The 23,793-nt window shown below is 43.1% G+C and overlaps 1 protein-coding gene across 2 annotated transcripts in view; it reads left to right on the top strand.

Moving 5' to 3' along the window:
• The first annotated feature begins 9,852 nt into the window (after positions 1-9,852).
• Positions 9,853-23,793, top strand: part of LOC111142981 (tripartite motif containing 33) — a 115,298-nt gene continuing 101,357 nt past the window's right edge. For both annotated transcript variants that reach the window (XM_022496353.1, XM_022496352.1), the window contains exon 1: positions 9,853-10,378. In XM_022496353.1, the coding sequence (XP_022352061.1) occupies positions 9,853-10,378 (526 nt within the window). The remainder of the gene's footprint in view (positions 10,379-23,793) is intronic.

Here is a 23,793-nt window from a genome sequence, read left to right as displayed (position 1 = left end):
CTGTAAAAGAGAAACAGCCATCTAAGAAGCAGTGGGAAAACCAAGAGAGTGTGGTGTCTTGAAAGCCAAGGAAGTTAAGTGATTCCAGCAGGGGGATGGCCAATGGTGTGAAGATGTGTAAGGTTGGGGAATAAAATATGGCCACTGGATTTTAAAAAACATGGAGGTCATCGATGACCTTATCAAGAGCTGCTTTGTAAGTGATGGAAGTGGAAGCCAGGCTAGTGTAGGCTGAGGAATGAGCGAGATGTGAGGAGACACCTTTAGAGAAATAAAATGAAATTTGAAAAAAAGACTACATGTTAATTCCACCTGTATTTATAGTAGCAAAATACATCAAAAACAATCTAGTTATCTGATAACTTAATAGGAACCCTTCAAATTTATTTACTGAAAATTTTTACAGTGGGTATACTTGCTGAATCAGCAATTTATTTTTTAAATTTTTATTTATTTATTTATTTATTTAAAGATTTTATTTATTTATTTGTCAGAGAGAGAGAGAGAGGGAGAGCACAAGTAGGCAGAGCGGCAGGCAGAGGCAGAGAGAGAAGCAGGCTCCCCACTGAGCAAGGAGCCCGATGCAGGACTCGATCCCAGGACCCTGGGATCATGACCTGAGCTGAAGGCAGCGGCTTAACCAACTGAGCCACCCAGGCGCACAGCAATTATATTTTAGGAATATTCAAGAGAAATAATTATAGACATGCAAAGAATTATTCATCATAATGTTTATCACATTATTGTTTATAATAGAAAAAATGAAAACCTTATTATGTAACAACAGCTAATATATTACAGTACACTCAAGTGATGTCTACTTATTGTCTAATTTGAGATGTATCTTTAAAAATTTTTTTTAAAATAAAAAAAGATTTTATTTGTCAGAGAGAGAGAGCGCGTGTGCATACACAAGCAGGGGGAGTGGCGGGCAGAGGGAGAAGCAGGCTCCCTGCTGGGCAGGACTCAGACTCGATCCCGGACCCTGGGATCATGACCTGAACCAAAGGCAGATGCTTAACCAGCTGAGCCACCCAGGCGCCCCTCTTTTTTTTTTTTTTTTAAGTTTTATTTATTTATTTGTTTGTTTGTTTGAGACAGAGAGTAAGAGAAAGAGCATGAGCAGTGGGGAGGAGTAGAGTCCCCCCTGAGCAGGGAGCCTGACATGGGGTTCATTCCCAGGACCCTGCAATCAAGACCTGAACACAAAGGCAGATGCTTAACCAACTGAGCCACCCAGGTGCCCCTAATTTGGGATGTATCTTACTGGTTGTAAGAATTAGAGATAATATATATGAAAGGACTTTGTAAATTATAAACTCCTGTTCAAATGTCTTGTTTATTACTGGGATTACTAATGAGCTCCTGGAAGGCCTTAGAAATATGGAAAAAACAAGAGTTAGCAGTTAGGCTCAGCTCTGCCATCTGTCTCTCTTTTGTTGGTACTAGTAGTTCTCAAATTCATTCAGACAACACAGAACCTAGAAGTTGAAGTACACTTTGAACAGCATCATGAAATGTTGACAATGAACTTTATTATTTTTTCTTTGATTTCAGCATCTTAAGCCTTATGAGTACATAATTTACAAATCTGTGCTGATGGTATATATCCTCTGTTTTAATCCTTCTAATGAGTTGACAAAAACACCATTACTTATATTTATATATATATGTATATATATATACACACACATATATATACACACATGAATATATGTGAGTTCTACAGTTTTATGTGTTGTGAATCGCTGTTTAAAGATAAACCTTGGGACGCCTGGGTGGCTCAGTTGGTTAAACAGCTGCCTTCGGCTCAGGTCATGATCCCAGCGTCCTGGGATCGAGTCCCGCATCGGGCTCCTTGCTCGGCAGGGAGCCTGCTTCTCCCTCTGCCTCTGCCTGCCATTCTGTCTGCCTGTGCTCGCTCTCTCTCCCTCTCTCTCTGACAAATAAATAAAATCTTTAAAAAAAAACAAAACAAAACAACAAAAAACAACAACAACAACAAAATAAAGATAAACCTTTTTTGGGGTGCCTGGGTGGCTCAGTTGGTTAAAGTCTCTGCCTTCAGCTCAGGTCATGATCCCAGAGTCCTGGGATCAAGCCCCGCATCGGGCTCCCATCTCCATGGCGAGTCTGCTTCTCCCTCTGACCTTCCCCCCTCTCATGCTGTCTCTCTCAAATAAATAAATAAAATCTTAAAAAAAAAAAAAAAAAGATAAACCTTTTTTTTTTTTTAGATTTTATTTATTTATTTGACAGAGAGAGATCACAAGTAGGCAGAGAGGCAGGCAGAGAGAGAGGGGGAAGCAGGCTCCCTGGCGAGCAGAGAGCCCAATGTGGGGCTCCATCCCAAGACCCTGGGATCATGACCTGAGCCAAAGGCAGATGCTTTAACCCACTGAGCCACCCAGGCGCCCCATTCTTTTAATTTTTAAGTAAGCTCTACACCCAGTGCAGGGCTCAAACTCACAACCCTGAGAGCGAGTCCCATGCTCCACTGACTGAGCTAGCCAGGCACCCCAAGACAATCCTGAATTATAACTCAGTCTTACTTAGATAGTAAAGGATTCAAAAGCAAAGTTTAACTTGCTATTATATGTCATGCTGATTTATTTTATTTTATTTATTTATTTGACAGAGATCACAAGTAGGCAGAGAGGCAGGCAGAGAGAGAAAGGGGAAGCAGGCTCCCTGCCAAGCAGAGAGCCCGATGCGGGGCTCGATTCCAAGACCCTGGGATCATGAGCTGAAGGCAGAGGCTTAACCCACTGAGCCACCAAGGTGCCCCTGTCATGCTGATTTTTTTTTTTTTTTTAAAGATTTTATTTATTTATTTGACAGACAGAGATCAGAAGTAGGCAGAGAGGCAGGCAGAGAGAGAGAAAGGAGGAAGCAGGCTCCCTGCTGAGCAGAGAGCCCGATGTGGGGCTCGATCCCAGGACCCTGGGATCATGACCCGAGCTGAAGGCAGAGGCTTTAACCCACTGAGCCACCCAGGCGCCCCTGTCATGCTGATTTTTAAAAACATCTGATCTTATAGGTAATTTACAAAATGTGAGAAGTGTTAAATATTCTTTGACATTACACATAAGCCACACTAAAATACCTTTCATTAAGTAAAAGGCAACATTGTAGATACAGGGAATTTCAGTTGGCATAATTAAGACCAAAAGATAAATTGGACATTGCTACCTTATCTTCAGCGCTGTTAACAGCCCAATGAACACACATTGAAGGACAGGTGAGTCTTCTCAGTTCTATGAAACAGTGAAGGCATTTCTTCAGTATTTAAATATATTAATATGACCAGTTATAGAAATCTAAATATAAAACGCAATCTCCTATAGGTTTTGAGATGGCATTCACCATCTTTGTGAAGAGTCGAACGTTACTAATCAAGTCCAGTTATATCTTTTTTTTTAAAGATTTTATTTATTTATTTGACAGAAAGAGATCACAAGTAGGCAGAAAGGCGGGGGCGGGGCAGAGTGGGGAGCAGGCTCCCCGCTGAGCAGAGAGCCTGATGTGGGGCTCGATCCCCAGAACCCTGGGATCATGACCTGAGCCCGAAGGCAGAGGCTTTAGCCCACTGAGCCACCCAGGTACCCCAGTTATATCTTTAGAAGGGAAAGCAGTGCTATCACTTGCTGAACTGGAGTTACTACCAAAATTTAAAAAGCTGATTGTATTAATTTAACCATAAGCCAGTTTTATTTAAATCAGAACTGTCCAACAAAAATATTCTGTTAGCCATTCAAGATCAGAATTCTAGTGTATAAGATCAATTTTTTTAAAAAGTAAGGTCTACACCCAACATGGGGCTTGACCTCAGGACCCCAGTGTAAGGGCCTATTTAGCCAGAGCAGCTCCATCCTGACCCTGCTGCCCTCCTTCAGGGAACTTACTTAAAAACCCGTCCTGGAAACCAGTACCAGGTAACAAAGCCCAATACAAGGGTGGGTCAGGCCAGGTGGAGGTGTTCAATCAGTGGGGGCGCATACTGTCTCCCTAGCTACCAAGGAGTATGGGCCCCGCCCTTTGGGTGCCCTTTGGGCACGAATTCTGACCAAGGTGATAGGCTAGTTCAAATATCTACTATAGGGTAAATTGTAATTCAATTGGTCACTTATGTGTGACCTAGCAGGACTGTGCAGCTTTCTCTGTATTACAATCTCATTGGTCACCTGTGCGTTGCCAGGCCCAACCACATGGCCTTTGCCCTTAAAAGCTAGTCTGTAAGGCAGAGAGATGTTGCCTCTTTGCAAGAGACGGCCCTGGCCAGTCATTTGATTCTTGAGGCTTGGCGTGAAATAAAGCTTTGCTTGACCTTCGCTTTGTATCAGTCTCGCTCCTTTGACCATGGACCCAACACCCAAAATCAAAAGTTGCATGCTGTCTTGACTGAGCCAGCCAGGTGTCCCTGCATGAGATCACTCAAAGTATGTTACACTTAAAAGAAGTCAAGACATTTCTGTTTTGTAAGAAATAAGGCAGTGGCCAACTATTACTCAATAGCTTTTTTGAGATACACTGTCAAGTTTGCCTTTTTTGCCTCTTAATGCTAGCAGATTATTTTTGTTCCAGGGATACACTTCTTGGGATATTCTAAATATCTCTCTTCCCAGGTGATGCCTTTGTTCTTCTTGGTGTCAGGGTATCCGGGGGCCTGACGGGTCTTCTACCCAAACAGACCATGGAGATTTCTTGTGCTTGTTTTCCTTTTCCTCGGTGTGGTGCTGCACTCACTTCTAGACAAAAATTTGCTTTTCTCAACATCACCCCTTTTTATTTCCTCTTTCAACAATTTGTGTTAGGAAGGTCCCTTCTCTGAAGCTGGACATCCCACTAAGTCCAAGGATGAGTTGAGTCCCAGGTGCATGCCCTTATGAATCAACGCTGTTGAGAAGTGAACTTTATTTATTTTTTAAAGATTTTATTTATTTATTTGACAGAGACAGATGCAGCGAGAGAGAGAGAACACAAGCAGAGGGAGTGGGAGAGGGAGAAGCAGGCTCCCCGCTGGACAAGAAGCCGGATCATGACCTGAGCCGACAGACGCTTAAAGACTGAGCCACCCAGGCGCCTCAAGAAGTGAACTCTAAATCACAAAATTTCACCTTTAAGACCTGATGGCCTCACCCACTCATGAGTGTTAAGTATGACATTCAAGAAATGCTCCAGGGTGCCTGGGTGGCTCAGTGGGTTAAGCCGCTGTCTTCGGCTCAGGTCATGATCTCGGGGTTCTGGGATCGAGTCCCGCATCGGGCTCTCTGATCAGCGGGGAGCCTGCTTCCCTCTCTCTCTCTCTCTCTGCCTGCCTCTCTGTCTACTTGTGATCTCTCTCTGTCAAATAAATAAATAAAATCTTTAAAAAAAAAAAAAAAAAAAGAAATGCTCCAAATCTCAATGGCAGTTCAGCATTCCTCTGCTGGCCCCCAGGCACTCTTCTGCTTCTGCTATTGACCATACTTGCTGGGCCCAAGAGCTGCAGAACCGGCCCTTACAAGTCTTCATGCTACTCTGGGCCTGCTGCCTTATTGTCACAGACCTCCTGTGCCCAGCCAATGGATTATGCTCTCACCATCGCTAATTCATTTAATGTCATTTACTTCTAGTGCTTTTTCTCTTTTCCGGACAACTGGAAAGTTCCTTCCACTTCCAGTTACCAACAGTCTCAGGGGGTTTTCTCCATAGCAGAGCTGCTAGGCACCTACAGCTCTCCTTCATTTCAGAACTATTTTTCTCATAATTCTTGTGCAACAGGGTCAAAGGTAAAAGGCAGCCTTAGCCAGGGGGATGGCCCAGCCTTTGAGCCTTTGAGCCTCTACTTATACCCACTGCTCAGTTTAGCCCTTAGCAGAATTTCTCTTTTTGAGATTTTCCCAAGGTACCTTTGTTTTTCCCTCCAGTTCAGTCCCCTTCAGGAACCTTTGGTTCTGCCTTTATATTCATTTCAGATTTACCATGTGCCAGGTACTGCAAGCACTTTATAAAGATTTGTCAACCTTAAGGTGGGTCCTAGGATGAAACACCTTTTTACAAATGAGGAAACTGAGGCAAGTTAACTAAGTTACCCCAAGTCACAGCTAGTATGTGGTGGAATCAGACTTCAAATCAGGCATTTTTAAAAAAATTTTATTTATTTATTTTGACAGAGAGAGATCACAAGTAGGCAGAGAGGCAGGCAGAGAGAGAAGGGGAAGCAGGCTCCCCGCTGAGCAGAGAGCCCAATGTGCGGCCTGATCCCAGGACCCTGAGACCATGACCCGAGCTGAAGGCAGAGGCTTTAACCCACTGAGCCACCCAGGTGCCCCCAAATCAGGCATTTTGCCTCCAGGACATACATTCAGGCTCTGTGTTATGCATTCTCCATCAGACAGATTTGTGCATATGGTGTCTCAGCCTTATGAATGGTTTTAGTTTCTCCCCTAAGATTTCTGAGCTACCATTGCAAATCAAGGACATACTTGAGTGTCTGTCTGCTGGTTTATTTATTTTTAGAGTAAGTTCTATATCCAATGTGCAGCTTAAACTCACAACCCCAAGATCAAGAGTCACACGCTCTACCGACTGAGCCAGTCAGGCATCCCAAGAAGTACCTAGGTATGTGTTTGTATGTCCCCAAATATTCCGTGACAGCTTACTTCCTGGTACTACCTTTTCAGAGCACACAGTAAATCTCATGAAGGGCAATTTCTTCTCTATAAAATTATATAGTTTTTGAAAACACTTTTATACTGGATTTTTTTTTTTTAAAAGATTTTATTTATTTATTTGACAGAGATCACAAGCAGGCAGAGAGAGAGGAGGAAGCAGGCTCCCCGCTGAGCAGAGAGCCCGATGCGGGGCTCGATCCCAGAACCCTGAGATCATGACCTGAGCTGAAGGCAGCGGCTTAACCCACTGAGCCACCCAGGCGCCCCTATACTGGATTTTAATAAAGGCAAGTAGTAGCAGGCTTCAAAAGATTAAGAAAAATTCAACAAAGCAAAACTTGGTCGAGAGAGATTCAGCCCCATTAACTTAATTTTTTGAAGTGAATTTGGATTAAAGTCTTTATTTGCTTTTTATTATATATACTCCATATTTTTCGCCATCTGCACAGATACCCTGCAGGTCCAAACCAGCATTCCTTGACTATTATTCTATTAGCAGCCTAACTGGTCTTTCTTCCACTCTGAACCCCTACACATGATTTCTCTAGGAAGCAGCCCCAGCGACTCTTCACTGCTTGGAGTCTTTGCTCAAAACTCATCCAAACCTTCCCATCTCACTCAGTGTCTTGAAACTAGGTTAGGAGTACTCCTTGGATAATCCAGCAGAGGGATTTTTTCCAAGGGGTACAAGCTAAGGATAGTTTCGAGGGAATTTGTCACATATAAAAATAAATGTACACACAAATATATAGTATTTTCATACAGTGCTTATTATACCTATAAAAATGAAAAATGGAATTAGATGCTATAACACATTCAGGTCTACATGCATTAATTGATAAAACTACCAGCCATCTCATTAAGACAATCCCAGTAACAACTTATTTCCCATGTTTATTTAACAAAATACAACATTAAAAAAAAAAGATTTATTTATTTTAGAGAGAGAAAAGAGAACACAAGAGTGGGAGGGGCCGGGGACAGAAGGATAGGGAGAGAGAAAATCCCAAACTGATCCCTGGCTGAGCACGGAGCCAGCCCAGAGCTGGATTTCACAATCCTGTGGAGATCATGACCTGAGCTGAAATCAAGTGTTGGGAGGCTTAACCAACTGAGCCACCCAGGTGTCCCCAAAATAAAACATTTTCTGATGGATGTGTTTCAACTGCATGGTGGTGTTTGTTAAATAATGTTTAACTTTATTTATTTTTTTTAAAGAAAATATTTTATTTATCCATTTGACAGAGATCACAAGTAGGCAGAGAGACAAGCAGAGAGAGAGAAAGGGGGAAGCAGGCTCCCTGCTGAACAGAGAGCCTGATGTGGGGCTTGATCCCAGGACCCCAAGACCATGACCTGAGCCAAAGGCAGAGCCTTAACCCTCTGAGCCACCCAGGCACCCCAAAAATGTTTAACTTAAATGTTCACTTTTAAATTGGATAGATTTAAAATAACAATTTTAAAAATGTCATTATTGCAAAATGTTGGTAATTGCACTCTTTGCAACTATTCAGGTGCATGATGAAAAATTTTGCTGTCAACTACTTACAGTGTTTGAGAAAATAGTTTTTCAAGGTTCTTTACAAAGGCATATAAGTTTAAAAAATTGAGGACTATTTCTGTATATGATCTGGCCCCCTTAATTTCCTTATGCTCATGTTCTCCTACTCTGTCCCATATTCAAACCATTCAAGCCCCCCTGACTCATTGCTGTTCCTCTAACAAGTCAAGAATCCCTGTCTGCCTCAGATCATTTATACTTACTGTTTGTTCCTCTCCCTGGAACACTCTGCTTCAAGAACCACAATTATTGTTCATGTATCAACAGAGGCCTTCCTCAGTCATCTCTGATTTCTTTTACTCTTGTCTTTATAGTACCTATCACTCCCTAGCATATATTTACTGTCAATCAACTTACTGTCAATCTCAGTTACATTGACAACTCCTAGAAGGCGCAGATATCCTTTGCTTTCTGCTGTTAATTTCTAAAACGCTCCCTAATACATAGTCAGAGGTCCATTATTTTTGACCGAATAAATGAAAAATATTTCGAAGTGGCTTATTTTAAGGACTTGTGCAAGCTCAAAGAATAACGGTTCCTTGGCAACACTGTCAGAAGACGAAAGCACTTCATGATCCTAACATTAAAACAGCCGCTGCGCAACGTAAATATCCCGAATACTTGTTTTCAAATAAAGACAAACCTTTCTGAAAGCTGCTATTACTCATATTCCTAGGGCATTTGGAACCCAACTCTCGCCAGGACACTAAGCGGGACTCTCAGGACATAACATTGGGTAGATCCAAGGCTCCTCAAACTGACGCACAACTGAATCCGCGGAAGCGACTTTTCAACCTCCATCTGTCCTGCCAGCCCCCCCACCCCCTCCACTTCCTGATGCAGGTCTGGGGTGTGGCTCTGGCATCTCTGCTTTGAAAAATCTCCTCAGTTGGTTTTCTGATACGTAGCAACGTCTGAGAATCAATCACCTGAAGAGGCTAAAAATAGCTGTTAAAGAGTTTCTTCCTCAGGAGCTTTTCAGCCTATCTCTGGCAGGCCTCCAATAAGGGTGGGGGGGAAAAGGCCCAGTTTCACGGCTCCCTTGGGGCAAAACCACCCAAAGGAACGCAGCCGGTTACGGCACCAAGCCCCAGGAGGCCCGCACCTCAGAGCCAGGTTACAACGTCCGACCCTGCAGCAAGCGAGGTTCGCGCCAGCCTCTGGGGACGGCGCCGCCCGGGAGACGCTGGCTCGGAAGGGACCGATCTGCCTCCTGTCCTACGCTTTCCCGCTGTGTCGGAGCTCGTTAACAACTGCCGCCCAAAGGCGGCTCAGCGTCAACGGCCACTGCTCTAAACGCTCCCAGCGAGCCGAGCAGAGGCAGCGTGGACCCCACATTGCCGAGCCAGAGGTCGGGAGCGGAGGAGGGGACGATCCCGGCCGGCGCCCCAAGTTCCCGCCTCCCTCAGGAGGACGCCGTGCGTACGTGCGCGCACCGTGCCCGCCCTCTCTCAGCCGCGCGACGCGAGGGCGGGGGCGCCGCGTGCGAGCGCGCTCTCGTTCGTTCGCTCGCCTGCTCGCTCTCGGCTGCCGCTCTCGCTGCGGCTGCGGCTGGGCCTGGGGGCGGCGGCGGCGGCGGCGGCGGCGCGGGCGGCGGGCGGCGCGGGGCGGTCCGGCGGGTTCAAAGAGGAAAACATGGCGGAAAACAAAGGCGGCGGCGAGGCTGAGAGCGGCGGCGGGGGCAGCGGTAGCGCGCCGGTAACTGCCGGGGCCGCCGGGCCCGCGGCGCAGGAGGCGGAGCCGCCTCTCGCCGCGGTGCTGGTAGAGGAGGAGGAGGAGGAAGGCGGCAGGGCGGGCGCGGAGAGCGGCGCGGCCGGGCCCGACGACGGGGGGGTGTCCGCGGCCTCCTCCGGCTCGGCCCCGGCTGCCTCAGCCCCGGCGGCCTCAGTGGGCCCTGGAGTTCCCGGGGGCGCGGTATCGACGCCGGCCCCAGCTCCAGCCTCGGCTCCCGCTCCGGGTCCGTCGGCGGGGCCGCCTCCTGGACCGCCAGCCTCGCTCCTGGACACCTGCGCCGTGTGTCAGCAGAGCTTGCAGAGCCGGCGTGAGGCGGAGCCCAAGCTGCTGCCCTGCCTTCACTCCTTCTGCCTGCGCTGCCTGCCGGAGCCGGAGCGCCAGCTCAGCGTGTCCATCCCGGGGGGCAGCAACGGCGACATCCAGCAAGGTGAGCTGGAGGCCCTGCCCGAGGTCTGGGCCGAAGGAGATTTTCGGGGCCGAGGACGATCTGGGGACGGAGGTGCTCGGGCCCAGTGCTGCTTGGAACGGCGCGATTCCGAGGGGTCTAAGAGATGAAAGACACGGCCTCGGGACAGTTTCCAGAGAAGGTGGACCGCCAGAGATAAGGGGAGGGTGAAGGGAGGGGTGCGGGCGGCGAGAGGCTGGGGGAGGGGACTCCGGCTGCAAGGGAGGTTTGGGGTGTGCGGGTACTGGTCGGGAAGGCGTGGACTACGGCCGAGCGCAGGTTCGGGAGCTGGTGGACTCGGACCGAGGGAGGAGAGAGGGTCTGGGAAACCGCTCTGGAGGAGTGTTGTGGGAGAAAAGGCCTGTAGCGCGAGAGGTGTTGAGGGAGTCGGTAAGCGGTAGGGGCTGTGAGGACGAATTGCTTTGGAGGGAAGGACTTGACCTGTTCGTGGCTAGGGGAGAGAAGGACTACGAACTAAACAGAGGCGGGTAAAGGGTATTGGAGAGTTCGGGGCTGAGAGAAGCTGTCTGGTGGAAAGTAATTTTAGGGTGACATTGGGACGGAGGAACTCCGGACGCGAAAATAGCTTTGAAGGGCTTGCATGCTTAGGGAAGTATCCTAAGGTTCAGGGGTGAAGGAGAAATGAACTTTGAAGGGAATTGGAATTCAGAGAAGCTGGGTTTCATTGTACATTAATGAGTCCCTAGTGTTCCAGACAGTGTGCTAGGGTTGAGTAAAATACTGAGTGAAGAGCTCATTCATAATCATATAGGTGAAACACATAGCCAGCGTGCGGCAGTGGCGGTGGGTACATGGTACAGTGGTTGTGACAAATCAAGAGACGGTCAGGGGAATTTCATTGAAAAGGAAACCCTTGAGAAGGTTTCTTGAAGGGTGAGTTGCTTACTGGATTGGGGAGTTTTCAGGGCACAGGGTACTTTACACATCCTTGGAGCTAAAGGTTAACTAGTCATTATCAAACACATTAATGTTCCTGTAGTGAAACGTACAAATATCCCACTAATGGGGTAGACATAAATAACTTGCCACAATTCAGGGTGGGTTTTGTTGTAAATTTATGAAAAACTTTAAAATTTCAAAACTCTTGAAATTTGCCACTGCAGGTAAGGGGTGGCTGACCTGTGCTAAAGGGTTTGGGATTCATCCTGTAAAGTATATCTTGTACAGTGTAGGCCAAAAGGAATCCCTGAAGGGCTTTTTTTTTTTTTTTTTAAATTTTTGTTTCTTTGACAGAGAGACAGAGCAGGAACGCAGTCGGGGAGTGGGAGAGGGAGAAGCAGGCTTCCTGGGAGCTGTGAGCTCGGTATGGGAATGTGGGGCTCCATCCCAGGACCCCGGTCGTGACCTGAGCCAAAGGCAGATGCTTAACGACTGAGCCACCCAGGCGCCCCCCTGAAGGGCTTTTTTATCAAGAGGATAAAAGGATCACATTTGTGATCCAAAGAGATCACTTGGGGGCCTATTGAAGGGTAAGGGGAGGCAGGGCTGGAGGAGGGGAATCTTGACAGTAATATAAAGAAATGAGCATTTGGAATTAATAAATGACTGGTAAAAGGTTTTAAAGAAGGAAGTATTTTGGTATGGGGAAAAGGTATGGACTTTGTGAGATACATTTGAGTTTGGATGTCTGCTTTGTATGTCCCACTTGTGATTTGGACAGATTAATTTTTCTTAGCCTTAGTTTTTTCAATTGTGAAATAAGGACAAAAGTACCTACCTCATGGGGTTACTGATGGAATGAAGTGTGTAAAGTGACTAGTATATGGTAGTTATTAATGAAAAGGCAGCTAATTAATTAGTAGTAGTAACTAATTCTTAGTAGCCATGGGAATGTGGATAGGGGGTGTCAAGATTGGTGTGGGGCAGACAGATGTGTCTAGGCTGAGTTCCAAGTTTCTTGTTTGATGGGTGGCAGTGCTGTTAATGTAAATAAACGAATTCAGGAACAGAAGCAGGTGTGTGTGTGTGTGTGTGTGTGTGTGTGTGTGTGTGTGGTGGAAGGAGGATATAATTATGGATGTTTTGGGTTTGAAGTATTATTGAGACATACAGGTAAGAGTGTTAGGTTAAGAATAAGGATTTGATTGATGTTGAACATACTAAGTGATAATGGGTGTATAGAGGGTGCATAATGGGTGTATGACTAACTGCTTATGGCCTCATGAGTATAGTAGGACGTGTGGGATTCAGTGTTCTTGTGGGACCCTGGATTAGGTGAGAGATTTAGAGAGGACACAAGATGAAAATTGTGTTTGACTGATGTGTCTGAGGGACTTGAGGTTATGAAAATTGGCCCCTTGGTATTTATGCAGGAGAGAGAGAGAGTAATAGTCTGTGAATTAGCTCTTCATTCTCCATTCTTTGTTTTTGCACTAGGAGCAGTAAGTAGATGGGACTAAATATTGTTATTTTAAGGTAATGTTGCTTTCCAGTCAGTACCTAAAACAACTTAAGTCTGAAGTCACCATAGTTTCAGATAGGGAATCTAGAAAATAATTTGGTAGTATTAACCCCTGTATGTATATCCTTTGCTTTGCTCTTTAAAAAAAGTAAGCATGCTGTTGTAGAAGAGCACTGTGTTTGGGGTCAAGGGACATAGTTCTGCCAGTTGTTTTCTGTAAAGGAGGTTTATAATGTTTCTGCGCCTCAGTTTATCTCTATAATGTAGCTAATAGTCCTTTACTTATATCTCACTAAGTCAAATGAAATAATAAATGGGAAAGTACTTTTATAAACTGGGAAATGCTTTGCAAATGTAAGGTATTATGGAACGCTGGTTCCTTCTCTGGTCTAGGGAGTCATAACTGGTAACTTAAGTCAACATGTTAAGTGGTTTTGAAACGACGACAAGTGCATTACCCTTCCTACTAACTGGCCTTTTTTCTGTTCCTCTAACACACCAAAGTTATTCACACTTTTTAGCTGTTCCTTCTAGATCAGTGGTTCTCTCAAGTGTGGTTTCTGAACAGCAGCATCACCATCATCTGCGATCTTGTTAGGAATGCAAATTCTTGGGCCCCACTCCAGACCTTCTAACCAGCCGTCTATTTTAATAAGTCCTCTAGGTGATTTTGATGCACACTAAGTTTAAGTACCACTTTTCTTTAGTGAAGGGTTCCTCACTTCAGATGTGCCTCCTTAGAAAGGCCTCTGACTTAGACCTTAGAAAGGCCTTTTTAAAAAAAAATTTTAAGGCTTTATTTTTAGAGTAGTTTTAGGCTTAGCAAAAGGAAGATAATAGGGATTTCCCATTTATCCTCACACATGCACAGCCTCCCCCAATATGAATATCTCCCACCAGAATAGTACATTTGTCAAAGTTGATGGACCTACATTGACCTATCATAATCATCCAAAGTCCATAGTTTACATTAGTGCTTACCCTTAGCGTTTGTACATTCTGTGGGTTTGGACAAATGTATAATGACATGTATCCATCATTATAATATCATACAGAGTATTTTCATCACCCTGAAAATCCGGTGCCTGGCTATTTTTAAAGTAGTCCCCTAGGTCACTCTGTTACTTTATCTTTTTTTCTTTACAGCACAGCTAAAATTTAAAATGTTTTGTTTTTATTTACTCGTTTATCTGTTTCCTACTAGAATATTGTAGAGCAAATATTCAGTATCTTTTGAATGAATAAGAATCACCTGGAGAACTTTTTAAAATGCCATTTTGGGAGTTTCAGAAATTAAGTTGATTTGGGCATGATACTAGGAATCTCTTTTTTTTTTTTTTTTTTTTCTTGAGATTTTACTTATTCATTTATTTTAGAGAGTGCCCATGAGAGCAAGGGGAGAAGCAGAGGGAGAGGAAGAGAGAGAATTTCAAGCAGACTGCATGCAGATCTGATGCCCAGTGCAGGGCTTGATCTCAGGACCTTGAAATCATGACCTGAGCTGAAATCAAGAGTCAGATGCTTAACAGACTGAGCCACATAGGCATCCTTAGGAATCTCATTTTTTAACACGTATCTCATGTGACTCTGATGCTGGTACCAACTATACTTTGAGAAACATGGATTTAGATTTTTTTTTTTTTTAAGATTTTATTTCTTTGAGAGAGAGAATGAGAGAGAGAGTACGAGAAGGGGAGGGTCAGGGAGAAGCAGACTCCCTGCTGAGCAGAGAGCCTGATGCAGGACTCAACCCGAGGACTCCAGGATCATGACTTGAATAGAAGGTAGTCGCTTAACCAACTGAGTCACCCAGGCATCCCTGGATTTAGATATTTTGATAAGAAAGGTTGATCTATTTACTGCTGAAGTATTTGGAAAATCAAAATAAGATAAATCAGTTAATACTTGTTGAATCTCAACAGTAAGCTTTTAAAAATGCTTTGTGACTTTTAAAAAATTCTGTTTTAGGTTGAGTTCAAATAGCTGTCAGTAGTGGGTATGTATAGATCTGTAATGTATAGTGTGTGTATAGATCTTGTAATAAAAATACAAATTTGTATTGATGCATCTGAACAAACTCTCAAATGAACTTTTTTTTTTTTTTAAAGATTTTATTTATTTATTTGTCAGAGAGAGAGAGAGAGAGGGAGAGAGAGTGAGCACAGGCAGACAGAATGGCAGGCAGAGGCAGAGGGAGAAGCAGGCTCCCTGACGAGCAAGGAGCCCGATGTGGGACTCGATCCCAGGACGCTGGGATCATGACCTGAGCTGAAGGCAGCTGCTTAACCAACTGAGCCACCCAGGCGTCCCTCAAATGAACTTTTGAAAGGAATGAGAACTTCAAAGTAGGGCACATAAAGACAGCATGGTTTTATGCATAAAGAACTGGATTGAGAGTAACTTGCATTGTGTTCTGCTGTTAATTGGCTCTGTAACCTTGGCTAAAGCACTTTACAGCCTCTTCAGGTCCTCTGCAGTATGCACAGTTTGAGTTCCTATCCTGTAAAATTCTATGATTGTATTGTCTTTTATGCCAACTTTTTGTATGTACATCACTTTAATACTCTTATTTGTGGGAAATGATGGAAGAATCAGCATGGAAAAATTCCATTTCTGAACCTTCAGCTTGTTGTGAAAAGTCTGAGATGGCAGCCTTAAATGGGATAAGTGGTAAGGGATACCTCTGGGTGTAGTGTGAAGAACACCTTCTCAGAATAGTTCTGTGTTTTATTACGGAGCATGGTGAGCCACTCTGGGGAGTTGTCTATTTGAGCCCTTGAAAATTCTTGCCCCAGGAGTGTATATATACTATATGGCAGTTTGCTAGTTCTGTGGCTTATCTATTTGGGATTTTTTTAGGTCCTACTTTCTCTGATGACCTATTTACATAAACAGGCTTGAGTTTTCGAATGATAATATAGTCATCAGCAAGCATCCATTAAAGATGTGTTAAAACTGGGGCGCCTGGGTGGCTCAGTGGGTTAAGCTTCTGCCTTCAGCTCAGGTCATGATCTCAGGGTCCTGGGATGGAGCCCCGCATCAGGCTCTCTGCTCAGCGGGGAGCCTATTTTCCCCTCTCTCTTTGTGAGCCTGCTGCTCTGCCTACTTGTGATCTCTTTCTCTCTCTGTCAAATAAATAAATAAAATCTTTAAAAACAAAAAAGATGTGTTAAGACTGAAATACTTTAGTGGTTGGTTAAGTGGTCTGTGGTTGGTTAAGTGCACACAGTTTAAAAGAGTACCTGAATTCATTTTTTTTTTTAAAGATTTTATTTATTTATTTGACAGACAGAGATCACAAGGAGGCAGAGAGGCAGGCGGAGAGAGAGGGGGAAGCAGGCTCTCCACTGAGCAGAGAGCCCGACGTGGGGCTCAATCCTAGGACCCTGAGATCATGACCCGAGCCGAAGGCAGAGGCTTAACCCACTGAGCCACCCAGGCGCCCCCTGAATTCATTTTTGAGCTTCACCTTTTACTATTTGAATGTCTATGAATAAGTTACTTAACATCTGTAAGTTGAGAGTAATATTTACACCTACTGCATAGTGTTATTGTGAGGATTCAGTGAGTTAATACATTGTAAAGTGCTTCATATAGTGCCTGGCACATGTTAAGACCCCCAAAACTATTATTTCTGTTGTTTTCCAGTTGTCTTTATGACTACCTGTATTCAGTAAGCAGAAAGAAGAGGAAGGAAGGTAAATTGTTGGTATTTTTCTAGGCTTTTCTGACATCTAGTAATATATATAGCACACCTGACAAAGTCATTTGCATTCCAATCTCGCCAGCTACTTAAAATTTATAGTGTGAAAACTTGTGAACTAATGTTGTAAGACCTGCCTTTATGAGGTCTACTATCTGTACATCAAAAATTTTAGAAGAATCTTACTGGTTTTTATTTCCTTATCTATATTCTTAGCAGATACTAAATGAGAATACCTTAAAGTAGTGATTCTCAAAGTTGGTCCTTAGAATCTTGAGGGGATTACTCTGATATGCCTTGAGACATAGGCAAAGTTAAAACTGTTTTCATAATAAAACTTATTCATTTGCCTTATTCACTGTTTTGATGTTTATATTAGTGATGCAAAAGCAGTGATGTGTAAAACTGCTGGTACCTTACCAGGGATTAAGATAGTGCCTCCAAACCATAGTAAAAGTCATTGTATCTTCACCACCATACACTTAGAGTAAAAACAAACAAAACAGCGAAAAATGCGCTAGTTTCATTTGTTTTTGATGAAGCATTAGGACATTTTATTGAATCTTGATTTTTAATAATTCTGTGTGATGGAATGGGAAATGCGCATAAAATGCTTTTGCTGCAGACTGAAGTATAGAAAAGAAAGTACTTGTACAGTTGTTTGAATTCCAAGCTGAATTAGCTTCTTTATTTTCATGGAAAAGAACTTTTACTTGAAACAGCGATTGACGAGCTATGGTTTTCAGACATGTGTGTTTGGCAGCGATTTTCTCAAAAATGACTGAATTGAGCCTGTCAATTCAAGGAAAATAACTGATATATGTTGCCAGTGATAAAAAATATGAGCTTTTAAATGAAAATTAGAATTTTGAAAAAAAAACTTGTATGTGCAACTATAAGTTTGATAGCTTCTCAATATTTAAAGGCTTTTCTGATGAGATTGGTAGTGTAGGAAAGTATCAGTTTTTTAAAAAGATTTTATTTATTTATTTGACAGAGAGAAAGAGAGCACAAGCAAGGGGAGCAGGAGAGGGAGAAGCAGGCTATCTTCTGAGCAGTGACACTCCTCCCTGGCCCCCCAGGACCCTGTGATCATGACCTGAACCAAAGGCAGGTGCTTGACCAACTGAGCCACCCAGGCACCCTCAGATTTTTTTTTTTTTGATAATGTGCAATGAAATGTCAGCATTTGGAAGCTCTACACAGTGAACCAGTATTTTCCATATGACTAGTTGACCAGTGCAGTGCATTGTGTTACAAAATCATGCATAAGAAAGAGATTCAAAGTGTAAAACATAAAGCAGACCAGTAGATTTTAATGTAAGGGAGTAGTTAAAGTTAATAATTTCTCCTAACATTTAAGAAATAAATACACTTTAGGGGAGCTTGAGGGGGTTCAGTCAGTTAAGGATCCAACTCTTGATTTTGGCTCAGGTCATGATCTCAGGGTTGTGAGATTGAGCCCCATGTTTGGCTCTGAGCTATGTGTGGAGCTGCTTAAGATTCTTTTTTCCTGGGGCACCTGGGTGGCTCAGTTGGATAAGCAGCTGTCTTTGGCTCAGGTCATGATCCCAGGGTCCTGGGATCAAGGCCTGCATGGGCTCCCTGCTCAGTGGGGAGCCTGCTTCTCCCTCTCCCTTTGCTGCTCTGCCTGCTTCTGCTATCTTGCTCTCTCCGTCAAATAAATAAATAAAATCTTTAAAAAAAAAAAAAAGATTTTTCCCCTCTGCTCCTCCCCACCCTTCTGCTCATATATACACAAACTCTGAAAAAGAAAAAAATACATACTTTATATACACACACACACACACACACACACACACTTTATATATACACATACACACATTACATACACATATACATATATTTATACACGCACACATTTTAAAAATTTTAAGTAGTCTTCATGCTCAGCATGGGCTCAAACTCATATACCGAGATTAAGAATCGCATGCTCTGGGCGCCTTTTTGGCTCAGTTTAGTATCTCTGCTTTTGGCTCAGTTCATGGCCCTAGGATCAAGTCCTGCATCAGGCTTCCTGCTCCATGGGGGGCCTGCTTTTCGCTGTCCCTCTGCCTGCTGCTCCTCCTACCTGTGCGCAGCTGTGCGCGCTAGCGCTCTCGCGCACTCTCTCTCTCTCTCTGTGTCAAATAAATAAAGTCTTAAAAAAAAAAAAAAAAAAGAAGAATCACATGCTCTGCCAACTGAGCCAGCCAGGTGCCCCACTCTTTAAATTTTATATTATAATCAAAGAATATCCACGTTGTTGTTTGAAAGGCCATTAAAATAGTCTTCCCTTTTTTAAAATGCATAGCTTTTCTCTTCATATTCTTCAATAAAACAGTCTGTCACAACAGTTTAAATGCAAAAGCATATATTCAGCGATCTGAATATATTAATTAAACCGGACATTAAAGAGATTTAAAAAAAATGTAAAAACAATGCCACCCTTAACCAAAACCTTTTTGTTTTGGAAAATATAGTTATTTCTCATAAAATTGTTGTTTAAACATGCAGTGGTTTTATTTTTACAGGAACTAACAGACCCTTTAATTTTAATTAAATAAAATGTTATCAACTATTACAATATTAATATTCTAAAATTCTCAGTTTTTATTTCTAATATTGTACATACTGATGGATAAACCCATCTAAACAAAAGCTCTGTGAGATCCTCAGTAGTGAATAGCAATAAACAGATCCTGAGACCAAAGAAGGACAATAAGAAAATGATAATGTAGTTGTTGGGAAGAATGTCAGATCATAGGCTAGTGGAAGGTGGCAAATTCTTATGTTCATACTGAATAACTGAAGTTGACATTTTTTAAAGAGCTCACTATAAGTCTCTTGATTTTATATTATTTTATTTTTTCATATTTATGACGGGTTAACTGAGATCTATCACTTTACTTTCCTGAGGCCAGGTTCAGAGTTGGGTTCATGGTGTTTGATACGTTACCTATGACTGTGTTGTGGCCAGAAACTGCACCTCTCTGCCTAGCCAGCTTCTGGAATGGACATTAGTCCCAAAGGGAAGTGGGGGAAAAAGAAAACCATGGATTGAATGAACATTAGATGTATCATTCTTAGGAAAATGTTTGAAGCCTGTGCCTTAGGGATAGGTGAATCGCAGGAATTATATGGTACTAATGAATACTTTTTGGATGCTTATTATATGCAATTTATGTTGTACTTTTGTGAATTATTTGTCTTTATGCCTTCCGTTTTTCTTTAGCTTGCTCACATTTTAAAAAATTTTGATTTACAAGGATTTTGATAAGTTCTGTATACTGATCCTTTGTTGATTATGTAAATTGAAGATTTATTCTAAGCCTCCTGTGGCTTGGTGTGGTAGCCAGCCTCCAAGATGGCCCCAGTGTACCTCTCTCCTGGTATCACATTCTAGAGTCTCCACTATAGTGACTCGGAACTAACTGCTCTGGGTGACCAAGAGAATACAGTAGAATTAAACAGTGACTTCTGAAGCTAGGTTATTAAAGGCACACAGCCTTTTCCTCACTCTTTGGTTCCCTTATTCTAGATGAAAACAGTTGACACTGTGGCATTCCTGTAAAGAGGCCCAAGTGGATAGGAACTGAGGCCTTCTGCCAACATCCAGCACCAGTTTGCTAGTCATGTGAATGAGTCACTTTGGAAGTGGATTCTCTAGCATGGTCAGGTTTTCAGATGATTGCAGTTTTGGCTTACATTATCACTATGGCCTTGTTAGAGGCCCTGAGCCAGAACTACTTGCCAAGTCACTCCCAAATTCCTGACTCAAAGAAACTGTGAGATGATGTGTTGTTTTAAGCCACTAAGTTTGAGGGTAATTTGTTATGCAGCAATAGATAACTAATACACTTGACTTTTTTCCCTCTTTTTTTTCCCTTTTACTGTAGCTTTATAATAAGCATTAAGTTTGTTATTCATTTAGGTAATTTCAGTCTCTTCCACATATACCTTGTTCATCTTCAAGATCTTCACTGATGTTGACTTTTTGCTCTCACACATTTAAAAAAAATTATTTTTAGAGAGACACACACAGAGCAAGCAGGAAGGAACAAAGGAGGAGGGAGACGGAGTAAGAATCTGAAGTGGACTCTGTGCTGAGGGCAGAGCCCGATGTGGGGTTGGATCTCCCACGGCTTGACCTGAGCCGAAGGCAAGAGTGGGATGCTTAACCAACTGAGCCACCCAAGTGCTCTGCTCTTACTCATTTTAGAATCATGTGATTCTTAGATTTTTTTTAGATTTTTTTTTTTTTAGATTTTTTATTTTTTTTTTAAGATTTTATTTATTTATTTGACAGAGAGAGATCACAAGTAGACAGAGAGGCAGGCAGAGAGAGAGAGAGAGAGAGAGAGAGAGGGAAGCAGGCTCCCTGCTGAGTAGAGAGCCCGATGCAGGACTCAATCCCAGGACCCTGAGATCATGGCCTGAGCCGAAGGCAGCGGCTTAACCCACTGAGCCACCCAGGCGCCCCAGAATCATGTGATTCTTATTCTTGAGGTATTATTTTACTACTGCTTGGTTCTTCTTACTCTTTTTTTTTTTTTTTTTTTAAGATTTTATTTATTTACTTGAGAGAGAGTGAGAGAAAGAGCATGAGAGGGGAGAGGGTCAGAGGGAGAAGTAGACTCACTGCCGAGCAGGGAGCCTAATGTGGGACTTGATCCCAGGACTCCAGCATCCTGACCTGAGTGAAAGGCATTTGCTTAACCAACTGAGCTACCCAGGCGCCGCGATTCTTCTTACTCTTGATCATAGTAGGTGATGTCTACCAGTGTTTTATAGTTTGGGACTGTGAGCATGTTTACCAGGGCTATGTTGTTTATGAAACTTGCCAGACTTGGTTTGTGGGAACCAGTCTCTGAAGAATATTTTGCCTTTGCTTCTGTGAGGTGCCACCAATGCAAAATCACAAGTTAGTTTTCAGTTTGACATTTCGTAGAACCGCCAGATGTTGATTTAGGGTGTACTTTACTTTATAGGCTTACCTGTATTTGGAAATTCTCAGGAAGAAATTTTCCTTCCTTTGAACCCAGGCAGTGCCAGACAACTTAATTTCTAGGTTATTGATCAGATTTATTTTATTTTATTTAAAAAATATTTGTTAATTTGAGAGAGAGTGATTGAGAGAGAGCACACAGGAGCAGGGGCAGAGGGAGAAGCAGACTCCCTGAGAGTCTTAAGGCGGGGCTCCGGGATCATGACCTGAACTGAAGACAGACTCCCTATCTACTGAGCCACCAAGATGCTCCAAGATTTATTTATTTTTTTAAATTTTTACTATTATTATTTGCTTATGCACCTTTCCAACTAAGGGTATAATTATTCAAGCCTAAGTGTCTTGGTTTTAATTACCGTGTACATCCCTAGCCTCTCATGTTTTCGTCCTTTGTTTGTTCCCTGTTTCTTCATCCTAAGAAAGATCGTTGAGAATAAAATTTTTGAGCCTTTGCTTTTTTTTTAAGAGATTTTATTTTTAGGGGCGCCTGGGTGGCTCAGTGGGTTAAAGCCTCTGCCTTCGGCTCAAGTCATGATCCTAGCGTCCTGGGATCGAGCCCCCCATCGGGCTCTCTGCTCAGTGGGGAGCCTGCTTCCCCTCCTTCTCTCTCTGTCTGCCTCTCTGCCTACATGTGATCTCTGTCTGTCAAATAAATAAATAAAAATCTTTAAAAAAAATAAATAGTTTTTTTTAAGATTTTATTTATTTATTAGAGAGAGAGAGGGAGAGCGAGCACAGGCAGACAGAGTGGCAGGCAAAGGCAGAGGGCAAAGCAGGTGCCCTGCCGAGCAAGGAGCCCGATGTGGGACTCGATCCCAAGATGCTGGGATCATGACCTCAGCTGAAGGTAGCCGCTTAACCAACTAAGCCACCCAGGCATCCCAAGAGATTTTATTTTTAAGTAATCTCTATACTCAACATGGGTCTTGAACCTACAACCCCAAGATCAGGAGTTGCACCCTCCACCAGCTGAGCCATCCAGGTGCCTAGAGCCTTTGCATTTTTTTTTTTTTTTTTTTAAGATTTATCTATTTATTTGAGATGGAAGTGGGGGAGGGGCAGAGGGAGAAAGGGAATCTCAAGCAGACTCCCTGCCGAGCATGTAGTCAGATGCAGGACTGGATCTCAAGACTCTGAGATCATGACCTGAGCCAAAACCAAGAGTTGGAGATACTCAACTGAGGCTCTCAGGTGGCCCCTGACCTTTGCATTTTTGATGTTCTCTTTTATTTTTTTTAAAGATTTTATTTATTTATTTGACAGAGAAGAGAGCGGCAGGCAGAGGGAGAGGGAGAAGCTGGCCACTACTGAGCAGGGAGCCTGATGTGGGGCTCTTATCCCAGGATCCTGCAATCATGACCTGAGCCAAAGGCAGGTGCTTAACTGACTGAGCCACCCAGGCTCCCCAATGTTCTTTTTATTTTATTCTTCTACTTAAATGGGAACTTGACTGGATATGAAATTTTAGGTTAAAAAATTTTTTTTTCTCAGAACTTTGAAGATAACCTCTTTTCCAATATTTTAAGAAATCATTGTTGGTGATACTGGTCTGATTTTGCTTCTTTGTATGACCCCAGTTGGGTTTTGTTTGTTTTATTTACCTCTTCCTGGAACTTTTTAAGATTTAAACAAAAAAAAATTTTTTTTAATATTTTATTTATTTATTTGACAGAGATCACAAGTAGGCAGAGAGGCAGGCAGAGAGAGAGAGAAGCAGGCTCCCTGCTGAGCAGAGAGCCCAATGCAGGGCTTGATCTCAGAACCCTCAGATCATGACCTGAGCCGAAGGCAGAGGCTTTAACCCACTGAGCCACCCAGGCGCCCCCTCTCAAAATTTTTTTATTTTTTTTAATTTTTAAGTAATCTCTATACCCAGTGTGGGGCTTGAATTTGTGACCCCTAGATAAAGAGTTAACATGCTCTACCAACAGTGCCCCTCTGGAACCTTTTAATATCTGTTTAACCTTGTTCTTCTTCTTCTTTTTTTTTTTTTAATTTTTAATTAAAAAAAAATACTCATTTGAGAGAGAGAGAGAGAGAGAGAGAGCGCATAAGCAGGGGGGAAGGCAGAGGGAGAAGCAGACTCCCTGCCAAGGAGAGACCCCGATTTGGGGCTGGATCTGAGGACCCTGTATCATGACCTGAGCTGAAGGCAGACGCTTTTTTTTTTTTTTTTTAAGATTTTATTTATTTATTTGACAGAGAGAGATCACAAGTAGAGAGGCAGGCAGAGAGAGAGGGGGGAGCCTGCTTCCCCCTCTCTC

Source organism: Enhydra lutris, unplaced genomic scaffold (genome assembly GCF_002288905.1).
Source record: "Enhydra lutris kenyoni isolate GAN:26980312 unplaced genomic scaffold, ASM228890v2 scaffoldscaffold9, whole genome shotgun sequence".
Lineage (NCBI taxonomy): Eukaryota > Metazoa > Chordata > Mammalia > Carnivora > Mustelidae > Enhydra > Enhydra lutris.
Note: the sequence above shows the minus strand (reverse complement) of the source record. Positions and strands in the feature narration are given on the sequence as shown.